This window comes from Gossypium raimondii, chromosome 7 (genome assembly GCF_025698545.1).
Source record: "Gossypium raimondii isolate GPD5lz chromosome 7, ASM2569854v1, whole genome shotgun sequence".
Taxonomy (NCBI): domain Eukaryota; kingdom Viridiplantae; phylum Streptophyta; class Magnoliopsida; order Malvales; family Malvaceae; genus Gossypium; species Gossypium raimondii.
Genome location: NC_068571.1, coordinates 16,253,597 through 16,266,268, shown reverse-complemented (window position 1 = coordinate 16,266,268; position 12,672 = coordinate 16,253,597). Strand labels below are relative to the sequence as shown.

The window sequence follows — 12,672 nt, the reverse complement described above, 5'->3', positions numbered from 1 at the left end:
TTTCTAATTTAAATCTTTAACTCAAATAAAGAGCGTAATTTAAGAGTTAATTTTAATTTTTCTAATATATCTTGGCTGTCATCATCTAATAAAATATGAATCCTAATTTTAACCATAATAAAACAGTCCAAGTCAAAGCCAAAAGAAAAAACATACCTTATTGCTAACTTACGCTGGAAAGCGCATTAAGCCCCGCCAAGCGCCAACATCCTAACAATATTTTCTCCCTCTTTGTCCATTTCTTCCCTACTTTTCGAAGTTTTCTCCTTTCTCCTTTCAACTTTCAACTTTCACCTTTTTCCTTTTTTTTTTTTTTCTATTCATTTGCTTTGGTGAGGACTGAGCAACTACTGACTTTCCCTTCCTCAGACAAAAGACATGACAGATAAATCGCGATAGATTGATAGAGTTATGATATGAGTGAAAGTTAAAAAGGAAAAAAAAATCATGATAATGGAATGGGAAGATCAAGAGAATCAAAACCAGAGAGAGATTTTGAATGTAAATGTGAATAATGGTGGAGTAATGTATGTCAAAGTGATGACCGATGAACAGTTGGAGACTCTCAGAGAGCAAATTGCTGTTTATGCCGCCATTTGTGAGCAGCTCGTTGAGATGCATAAGAACCTCACTGCCCAGCAAGATCTCGCAGGCCTCTCCCTTTCTTTTCCCCTTATATCGTTATATGCATGTCATGCTCAAACTTTTTTCATGGCGTCTTTCATTTTTGGCTTCTCTAATCTCATATCATGGCCTTTTCTCTTCCTTTTTGTCATTTTCTAAAATGGATATTGCTGGTTTCCGAGGGTCCTTTCTTTTTTGTTTTTTGACCCATGGGTCTTGTGTTTCTAAGTGAAGTGATGATGGAATCGCTATGGCATTGGCTTTGGCTGCACACTTTTTTTTTTCTTCTGTTTTTAGCCTTTTGGTTTCATTCATCGTCTTTTCTTCCTACGTACTATTGAAATTAATTACTTTTGCTCCAAAATTGAATGAAATTGCTGAATGATTTCAGGGACCTCTATACAAATTAACACTGCTTTTTCCATTATTAAATGTTTGGTTCAGTTGGGTCAATTTCATGTACTGATTTGGGTGCTTTATTCTCTTCCTCTGCCTCGTTATTGCTTATCCTATATATAATTCCTCCCTTCCAGTGCTGAATGAGTTAAATACCAATTTAATGCTTATCTGTTTCCCGATTACCAATATATATATCGGTCTAATACACACATTCAACCAGACAACATTCCAAGTTGAACCGGGTTTGGCGCTTAAACAGAGTCGAACCCAAGTCCTTATTACCAATAGTAGTCTTTTCCTTCTTTGTGACAACTTTAATATCAGAACAATGCTTTATCAAATAATTTAGGTTGCCAATGATTGATTCTTATAATACTCCTCCAACAGACCACATGGTTGTTGGCTCTTTCTTCCTGTGTTGGCTTACAATTGATGGCACCATTGGAAGTGTTGTACATGAATATGTTGTTATGAGAGTTAGGATGTAGTGAGTTCTGTCTCTGTTGATCTTGTCGGATTTGTTTAGCCTTTATAACCATTATGAATTATTAGGAGCTGATGATAATGCAGTTTAACTTGGATATCTTGAAATGGTTTTTTGTGACTGAATATTTGATTTTCTAAGACTCAATGTTTGGCTATTGAAAAACTAAAAGAAAAGGAAACAATCATCTGTCTTGCAGGTGGTAGGCTGGGGAGCCTGTATTGTGACCCGTTAATGACATCTGCTGGTCACAAAATTACTGCTAGACAGCGGTGGACTCCAACTCCAGTGCAGCTTCAGATTCTGGAACGAATCTTTGATCAGGGGACTGGAACTCCAAGCAAGCAAAAGATCAAAGAGATAACCTCAGAACTGAGCCAGCATGGCCAAATTTCTGAAACAAATGTCTATAACTGGTTTCAAAATAGACGGGCTCGGTCTAAAAGGAAGCAACTGGGGTCATCATCCAACAATGCTGAATCAGAACTAGAGACAGAAGTCGAGTCACCGAATGAAAAGAAGACGAAGCCCGAGAATCTTCTCTCTGGGCAGAACCCTGCACCAAGGGCTGAAGATCTCTGTTTCCAGAACCCTGAGATAACCTCTGAACTGCATTTCTTGGGTGTAATGTCCAATCCAACTACATTCAACGGTTAGAATATTAACTTCTCCTTATCGCTATGTAAATTGAAAACGTTTTGATGCTAGTAGGAGGATCCTAAAATTTCTGAAATGTAATGAAGGAAAAATCCACTTGCAAAGATGGTTTGTGATAGCATTCTCGTTTCAGGATGTGTGTTAGAATAGATAATTCAGCAAATCTAAATGATGCTGCAGTTATTATATACTCGAGGCTTCATGGCAGGCCTTCCACTCTACAGTTAAAACCAATCATTCTTCCAGCAGAAAAGATATCTCAATATGTTGTCTGCAGGTGCTAGGTTGTAATTGTATTTCAGGAGTCCAAAATACCAGTTATCTTATTGCAGCCCTATTTAATTGACGCAGGAGATGAACATCTGTCTGGAAAAATGGGAATGCCTGGGAGCTACAACATTTATGACCAGGCAGGTGACTACGGCATGGCAGGGTGAGACATGACAGCCAGGTTCTGCACACATGCCATCCGAGACTCGGGTTGGTGGACTAGGCTCGAGTGTGGCTCGGTTTAATCATGGAACCATAGCATGCTTAACATAGTAAAGCTAATACTTGTAGTATGAACGTGAAATGAGGCAGTTAAGTTGGAAATAGACTTCCTAGTATGAATTATGAATATTAGTGTGCCATTGTGCTTTGACTTTTTCTTTTTGGTTGTTTTGTTAATAGAAGGAACTACATGAATGTTTTGGCAAGTTGTTCATTAAATTATATGATCATGCTTGATTTTGTTGGAGTTGGTGATTCTTTGGTTTGATTTTGATAGTTAAAACTTTGGACGTGTAACATATGTTGGTTGGGTAATGTAGTGTGTGGGTGAGTCATTGCAATCGCAAGCTTAACTCCATTGCATGTAGTATTAGTCTAGAATGAATGTTCATCTTAATCAATTTCTCTCCGATCAAAAAAATTCTTATATAAATGCTTGCAAAAAAGAAACCTATGCAAACAAGTGAATTATCAAACAAGAAAAAAGAAAGTGAATTATCAAACAAGATAAGAAGTTGAGGGTTGGTTGATTCCTCGGAAAAAGTATACGAAGTGTTATTTGTTGGGAGTTGATAGATATTTCTATACACGTGCGATATTGTATTCACAAGATATTTATGCTTTGTTTTGGCCTTATAATTTTGTCCTTCAATTTATGGAGAGTCTAGGTGGTTGAATATGAAGCAAGTTCACAAAGTGGGGCACCTCTTAATGCCCAAAAAGGCAAAGCTATGGAAACCGAAAACCAAAGAGTTTAGGCTTAATAAGGCTCAAACTCCTAACTTATAGCATATAGACAAGACTTGTCAATTGAGAGTTGGATCAATCTAGGTCGGTCAACTTGAGTTTTAAAAAGTTTGAATTATTTTGAGTTCGAGGCATTGAGGGTTTTAGAGTCGAGTCATTGAGGGTTATAGTTTTTTCATGTTCAACCATTTGAGCTTAATTTAATATATGCATTATTTTAGATTGAACCATTTTAGATGCCAAGTTATTTGTATTTTATACTCACATTTTTCTGATTTGACGGTAAAAGTAAATAAAGTTTAATTTCTTAATTTTAAAATAAAATTATATCTAAGTTAAACAAGTTATTTGATTGATTTATATTTATTATAAAGTTAGTGATTATCATAAATAATTTTTGAAATAAAATATAATAAGTTATTGTAAATTTAAATTAACTAATAATATATCAAACCATAGATTTTTTTTCCAACACTAACCACTTTTCCTCAAGTTTTATTTATTCTCTTACTCTATAGAATTTTTGCAAAATTGGTGTTTAATCTTTGAATACTTTCATGTTGGTCACTTAATTTGGTAACAATTATATTTTTACTTTTGTGCTTTATCGATTAATCTCTAAAAATTAGGATTGTGGTTTTTCTTATGATAGATTAAGATTTTGTATGCAAGATCTAGTTTATTTTATTTTATTTTCATTTTGGAATTATTGATTTTGTATCGTGAGTGGGTAATAATTTTAGAGGATGATTAATATAAATCCTTGAAGAATTTAGGATTGATTAGAGATTTAATATTTCATTTAGAAATTTTTATTGCTAGTGTGATTATTGTATTTGAAAAATTGATATATTGTACTCTCATGAACCCAAAAAGCACTTTAAGTGATGTTTATTTTATAAAAGAAAATACTAAAGGTATGTTAACTTCATTAAAGCTATTATGTGTTTATGGCTTACATAAATAATATATTTATCTAAATGTTTAGAAAGAATAAAAATATTATAAAAATATGTCTACTAATGAAATAGAGAAAGAACAAAAAAAGCATTAATTTATATAAATTTTATAAATATTTTAATATTTTAAAAATTAACGTCACAATCCAACCGATAGCTAATATAAGTTCACATGATACACACTGATTTAGAGCACACAAAATAGAGAGCCACAAAGCGAAAATGTTTCTTTTAAAAGTTTTATTATTCTTTATTTTCATCGTATTTTATTTACTTTCTATTCTGATGTTAATTCTTTTTAAATATTTTAATTAAAATATTTTAAATATTATTTTAATAAAATACTACTATTAATAAGAACCATGAACAATAAGAATATAAAAACATGACACGTAGTACAAACGATGAATAAGATAGTATAAATCGATGCACAAAATCATGTCTTTAGAATAATACCAAAAAGGAGAAAACTACAACAACGAAAGAATTCAGAAATAAACAAGATGTTAGAATTGTGTCACTCAAATTCTTGTGAAAATAAAATATAAGTGGCAAGATAGGGGGATTTACAAGTGACATCCGTATAGAAGTCTACTTCCTCTATATGTTGTTGATTAGAATAAGGTGTTTTAAACTTACTATATTACTTCTATTTGACTTTGATTAGAATATGATTTTACAAACCTATAAATAGACGTAGTCGTCTCACCTCTTGTATTATTTGAATTCGACATAGTGAATTATCTTCTCCTCTGCCTGTGGTTTTCTTCCCGAAAGGGTTTTCACGTAAAATTCTGTGTGTTATTCTTCTTCTTTTTCGATTCTTAGCCATTATCAACGATCTAGTTTTTTACAAACTAGTATAAGAGTTTTTGAGTTGTTCATCTCAATCATGGTCATGACGTATTTGAAGTATGAAATTTCGATGTTGGATCGTAACACCAGATTCGCATTGTAGTAGATAAAGATGCAAGCAGTTCTTGCGCAAATAGACTTGGAGGATGCCCTACTAGGGGTAGATAAGATGCCTTCAACATTGACAGAGGAAGAGAAAACGCGTAAAGATCGAAAGGCATTAAGACAATTACATCTGCATTTGTCTAACGAAATTTTACAGGATGTGATGAAGGAGAAGACCGCCGCTGCATTATGGAAGAGGTTGGAGCAATTATGTATGTCGAAAACTCTAACCAGCAAGCTGCATATGAAACAACGTCTTTATGCTCATCGTTTGGACAAAGGTGCTTCTGTGCACGAACACTTAACAATGTTTAAAGAAATTCTCTCGGATCTTAAGGCCATGGAGGTTTAGTATGATAAAGAAGATCTAGGGCTGATTCTGCTTTGTTCTTTGCCCTTGTCTTATTCAACCTTTAGGACACGATTTTGTATAGCCGCGAGTCTATCACAGTTGATGATGTTTATGATTTTTTAACCTCGTATGACAAGATGAAACATCTTGTGGTTAAACCCAACTCTCAAGGAGAGGGTCCTTTTGTTCGTGGGAGACAAGATCGAAATACTAATGATGATCGTGGAAGGACACAGGAACGAAATCCTCACGGTAAATCTAAAGGAAGATTGAAGTCTTCAAACAGAGGTAAAACTTGTTACTTTTGTAAGAAGAAGGGGTACATTAAATCTGAGTGTTTTAAATTGCAGAATAAGATCAAAAGGGAGGTTGTGAATCAAAAGGGCAAACAACTAGAAAAATCTGGCGAAGCTGATGTTGTAGAAGACTACAGCGACAGTGAACTTCTAGTCGCTTTTGTCAACAATTCTAAAGTGAGCAAGGAGTGGATCCTTGATTCGGGCTGCACCTTCCACATGAGTCCCAATCGGGATTGGTTTACAACTTATGAAACAATGTTTGAAGGTGTTGTTTTGATGAGAAATAATGCTTCGTGTAAAATCACAGGTGTTAGAACGATTAAAGTTAAGATGTTTGATGAGAAATTTGATTTCGTTGAGTACTATTGATTCAAAAAGGTACAAATACACAACTGAAAGTGAGGTTTTAAAGATTTCCAAAGGTTCCTTCATTGTGATGAAAGGGCAGAGAAAGACTGTCAAGTTATATATTTTATAGGGTTTTACTGTTATTGGTGATGCAGCTGCAGATTCCTTACCCTTGTCAGGTGATGGTGTTACTAGACTTTGACATATGTGTCTAGGGTATATGAGTGAGAATGACATGGCAAAATTGAGCAAAAGAGGACTTTTTGATGGACAAGGAATTTACAAACTGAAGTTCTCTGAGCACTGCATTTTTGAGAAGCAAAAGAGAGTTCGACTCACCAGAGGAATCCATAACATGAAGGGAACATTAGAGTATATTCATTCTGATATATGGAGGCTAGCCAGAGTGCCTTCAATAGGTGGATCGAATTACATGCCAACACTTATTAATGATTTTTCTAAAAAAGTTTGAGCATTTTTCTTGAAGCAGAAAAGCGATGTGTTTTCCACATTTAAGTCTTGGAAAACTATGATTAAAAAATAGAAGAGAAAACAAATAAAACATCGCCGCACAAACAATGGCTTAGAGTTCTGTTATGATAAGTTTAATGAACTGTGCAAGTCAGAAGGGATCATGAGACACTTGATAGTTTGTCATACTCCTCAATAAAATGACCTTACAGAACAAATGAACAAAACAATTATAGAGAAAGTTTGATGTATGTTGTCGAATGCCAACTTAGCGAAGTCATTTTGGACTGAAGTGGCCTCTACTACATGTTTCTTGATCAACCGATCTCCATCTATTGCCATTGAGAAAAAGACTATAAGAGGTATGGTTTGGTAATCCTGCTAATTATTCTAATTTAAATATTTTTGGGTGTCCTGCTTATGCTCATATTGATAATGGAAAATTGGAATTGAGATTAGTTAAATGTGTTTTTCTTGGTTATAAAGCTGGTGTAAAAATGTATAAGTTATGGTGTCCTAAAAATAGAAAAGTTGTAATTAGTAGAGATGTTGTTTTTGATGAAACTACTATGCTACATAACTTATTATCTCTTAAAGACTCTTCAAATAAAGAACAACAAAAGCAAGTGGAGCATCAAATTAATCCAAAATCTAGAATAGAGTCGACTCCTCAAGCTAGTACAGAAAGTCAGAATAGAGTTATTTCTTCACCACAATACGTTATCACCAAAAATAGAATTACAAGAGAGATTAAACCTTCAAAGAGGTATGTCGAGGCTGATCTAGTTGCTTATGCTTTAAATGTGGTTGAAGATATAGATGCGAACCAAAAGCCATCTACTTATTCCGAGATAGTTTGCTATGAAGACTCAAAAAAGTGGATGACTGCATTTTTGCATGGAGAACTTGAGAAGGATTTTTACATACAACAACCAGAGGGATTTATAGCCTCAGAAAAAGAGGACTATATTTGCTTGTTGAAAAAGTCTCTTTATGGTTTGAAATAGTCACCAAGACAGTGGTACAAGAGGTTTGATTCCTTTATGACTTCTCTTGATTTCAAAAGAAATAGCTTTAACAGTTGTGTTTATTTTAAGAAAAATAGTGATGGTTGTTTTATGTATCTACTCCTCTACGTTGATGACATGTTGATAGCAGCAAAAGATAAATGAGAGATAAGAAAGGTCAAATCCCAACTTAGTGAAGAATTTTAGATGAAAGATTTGTGACCAACAAAGAAGATACTTGGTATGGAGATTCTTAGAGATAGAAAAACAAGTAAATTGTACCTAAGTCAGAAATGGTACATTGGGAAAGTTCTTTGCAGGTTCAATATGCAGAATGCTAAGTCTGTTAGTACTCCTTTAGCAGCCCATTTCAGAATTTCATCGGCTTTGTCTCCACAATCAAATAATGAGATTGAGTACATGTCACATGTTCCATATTCTAGCGCAGTGAGATCCCTCATGTATGCTATGGTTTGTTCACGTCCAAATTTATTATATGCAGTCAGTGCAGTTAGCAAATACATGGCGAATATTGGTAAAGAACACTGGAAAACAGTTAAGTGGATTTTGAGATACTTACGAGGTACTACTGATATTTGTTTACAGTTTGGAAGAACTAGAGATGGAGTCATTGGGTATGTAGATGCTGATTTTGCTGAAGACCTTGATAGAAGAAAATCTCTCACAGCTTATTTCTTTAAAATTAGGGGTTGTGCAATTAGATGGAAAGCCATTTTGCAAACTATTGTCGCTTTGTCTACCACTGAAGCTGAGTACATGGCGATTACTGAGGCTGGTAAAGAAGCTATTTGGTTAAATGGGCTCTTTAGTGAATTAATGAAGACCTTCAAATCAGTACAATATTTTGTGACAGTCAGAGTGCCATCTTCCTTATGAAGGACCAAATGTATCATGAGAGAACAAAGCACATTGATGTTCGATATCATTTTGTTCGTGATATTATTGCTCGGGGTGATATTGTTGTGAGAAGAATTAGTACTCATGATAATCCTGCAGATATGATGACTAAGTCACTTCCTATAACCAAGATTGATCATTGCTTAGACTTGGTTGGTGTTCATTATTGAAGATAAACCCTTAAGGGGTTTCATGGAAGAGGTGGAGAACTTGTTTGTTGAGAGTTCGTGATGAAGAACTTGTTCGTTGAAAATTCGTGTCATGGTGGAGATTGTTAGAATTGTATGGCCCAAATTCTTATGCAAATAAATATAAGTGGCAATATAGGGGGATTTACAAGTGGCATCTGTATAGAACTCTACTTTCACTATTTAATGTTGATTAGAGTAAAGTGTTTTAACCTTATTGTTTTACTTCCATTTGACTTTGACTAGAATATGGTTTTACAAACATATAAATAGACATAGTCGTCTCTTCTCTTGTATTATTCGAATTCGACATAGTGAATTATCTTCTTCTCTCTCGTGGGTTTTTTTTCGAAAGGGTTTCCACGTAAAATTCTGTGTGTTCTTCTTTTTCTCTTTTCAATTCTTAGCCGTTACCAACGGTCTAGTTTTACACTAGAGATGCATCATCTTGCTCAAATCGCTAAAAGTTGCATCCTAACATTGCCATCATCAAACTAATTTGATTATGGTTAACTAAGAGAGAATTTTCAAGAGCCCCAAGAGATCCATTACATTAGTGTTGAACAAAAGTTCAAGTCTCAAATGCCAATCCTTCTCCTCCTCATCTTTTATTCCTATTTTACAAACTCCATCCTAGTACTCAATCGTGATAAGGCTCTTAAAAATAGTTCTCAATAGATCTGGCGGTACCCTTAATTTGACAAACCTCATAATATATATACGCTAACTAATACGACTAGAAATTAAAATTAAAATCACTACTACTTTTAGAGAAACAACGAACAAAACAAGTCATGAAAGTGTGACAAAAACCACGATAATGTGAGCTGCTATTAGAAGTGATAAATATTTTATAATATTTTTAATAATTATATATTATGATTTTTAAAAGATTTTCATTGTTTTTTGAAGCAAAGAGAACAAATATTTTTGACCAACTAAAAAAATTGTTTAAGAAGTTTGAGGAAGGTTAGTAGTTATGGGCAATTTGGTCATAGGACTTGACAAAACCTTAAAAGTGTTACCTTAATTTTGTAAGTATTTGATCTTTGATTTTAAAAAAGAAAAATTAAGTCATATGTTAACGGTTCAATTGTTTTTGTTATTTTACGAATTTCAATGTTAATGGTTCTACTTTAAACTCAAAGTTATCTGAGTGAGCTCACCATAATACCATTTGATATTTGCAAGACATATTTTGAGTATTCCTATTACTATCATTGTTTCAGTATCAATATGTGATACAATGGAGAAGTTCTTTTTCATATAAAAATGTTAAAGTTTTGGTAACCACTGATTGGTTATATGAATATAGAGGTGTTTATGGGCCGGGCCGGGCACAACTAAAATTTTAAGTTCGTTTGCTAGGTCTGGGCTCGGTTCGGACCGAAAAATAGGCTTAAAATTTTGTTTAAGCCCGACCCAGATAAAATTTTTTTATATTATTTTTAAATAATTTTTAAAAAAAATATAATACATAAAAATACTAAAAACACTAAAATAAATGTTTCCTAACAAATTGATAATAAATTTTAAAAAATATGTATACTTAAATAATATTAAGATAGGTGCAACTTAACAAGAAAGTGCCTTTAAAATAGTAACAAAATTAAAAAAAAAAACAAGAGTTATACAATAACAACAAAATAGTAGCAACATACTAGTGAAATGGTAGCAAAATAGTGAAAAACAATAAGAAAATGGTAAAAAAGAGAGTAAAAAACAACAACAACAAAAAAAAAACTACACTTTTTTTTAGGCATATTCGGGCCGAGCCCGGGCTAAAAAAGCCTTACTCGAGGCCCAACTCGTTTTCTAAACGGACATTATTTTTTTGCCCAAGCCCATTAGGCCTATATTTTTACCCAAACCTTCTTATTTTTCGAGCGGGCCTTCAGCCCCAAAGGCCCAACCACCTGTAAGTAGGTCTATATGGATATGAATATATGATATTTATATTTAATAATTACCCTTAAATAATTTTTATTATTTTTACTATATAATAATAAATTTTTATTTTTAAATGTTATGGTTGTAAATAGTCAATTTTCAATTGTCTTGAAAAATTTTAATTTTGAGGTTGAATTTCTCAAATCAAGTTACCTCAAAATTTTAAATATGAGGATGTAAGAGATGAGTACTGAATTAGCAAAAAGAATTATTGAGTAATTAGGTAGATAGCTTAGTAATTATTGAGTAAAGACATAATTGTAGAAATAGTTAAATTAAATGGAATTAGTTGGAAGGTTAAGTACATATAAGTAACATTTGGTGTCTTTTCATTTTATGATTCTAATGGAATGCAATTTCTTAGAATGTTACTTTATAATATTTGGTATGCATTAAATGAGATTGACTAAAATTCCAAGAAACTTATGTTATCATGTTTGGTTAACTAATTACTTCTTAGGAATGTAATGATAGTTTACAAATTTAATATTGTTAACTAAAAGATAATATTCATATATTTAATTTTATAATAAATATTATTCTTAACTAATATTTGATTTAATATTTCATAATAAAATTTAAATGATAAATTTTTAATTTATAACTTTAATTGAAAGTAAATTTATTTCAAATCTGTTTTGCATATATTTTCTAATTATAATAATGTGCATATATAAAACTTTTTTTTAAATAATTGTAAAAAACATTTGGAATCACAATTTTTTTTGGCTAAAGGCTACGTAACACCCCTCACCCAACCCAATCGTCGGGTTCGAACTATAGGATGCCACATTCATTGTCGGAGTAACAACTATCAAATATACCACAAATAAATTATTCAAACATTCAATCATATTCTAAACACATTCTCATCAGGACATACAATCTTTTTCGAGTCTCAATCGAGCTTATTAAAGCTCTTTTGTTGACCTGAGCATGAAATAGGATCAAGTTATAAAGTTTTAAAATTTTAGGGCCGACGTTGTGACGTCTTCAATTTCGTCATGTCACGAAGTTAGGCCACTAATGTCACGACGTCACATACTGTTGGCTATCGTTGCGATGAGGAAGATTGCTCGTCTGGACGTGGGCTCTGTTTTTGGTAAAATTTAGGCAATTTGGTATCCTATTTCATGTCTACCTCACAAACTCTAGGTTTGGTGCATAATTGTACAACCTTACCTACATAAAATCACACCAAAGTACATACTAAACATTTCATAATATCATATCAATTCAACCAATCCAAGATAAGATCAATTGAACATCAAAACATACCAATTTAGCATGTTCAATTCAACCTAATCATTCGTGCATTTAGCCATCCATTACCATCCTCTTTACTATATCATTTCATATTCAAACATACGATTTTAATGTCATTCACAATGTCACAACAAGTTACCAAAACATACATATACATATACATATACATATACATATACATATACATATACATATACATATACATTTACATTTACATATACATATACATATACATACGGACATTAACCTTCTCGAAAATCAAACTTTAGATAAGGTTCAAATCTTATTAACTCTTAAGTTAAAAAAAGCATAACACCTATATACATGACACAAAATCCAGCTTTAAATGATTAAAAGACTATTGAATCAATAATAGAATAGTGTGAGCTTCTCAACAATCAGATAGAAATGTTCTGCAACTCAACAATCTACAAGGAAAAAGGGAGGCAACAGAGTAAGCATATCAAATGCTTAGTAAGTCCATAAGAAATTTACTTAACTTTCATATGCATTTTAACAAATACATCCAATAAGTTAATTCATTTGCATGT

General features: G+C 32.7%; 1 protein-coding gene across 1 annotated transcript; it reads left to right on the top strand.

The window, feature by feature from the left end:
- The first annotated feature begins 243 nt into the window (after nucleotides 1-243).
- LOC105800657 (WUSCHEL-related homeobox 13) lies at nucleotides 244-2,903 on the top strand. The gene is made up of 3 exons (XM_012631909.2): nucleotides 244-652; nucleotides 1,707-2,159; nucleotides 2,516-2,903. Exons 1-3 carry the CDS (start codon nucleotides 448-450, stop codon nucleotides 2,599-2,601), a joined length of 744 nt encoding a protein of 247 aa, XP_012487363.1. The 5' UTR covers nucleotides 244-447; the 3' UTR covers nucleotides 2,602-2,903.
- Nucleotides 2,904-12,672: the final 9,769 nt, after the last annotated feature.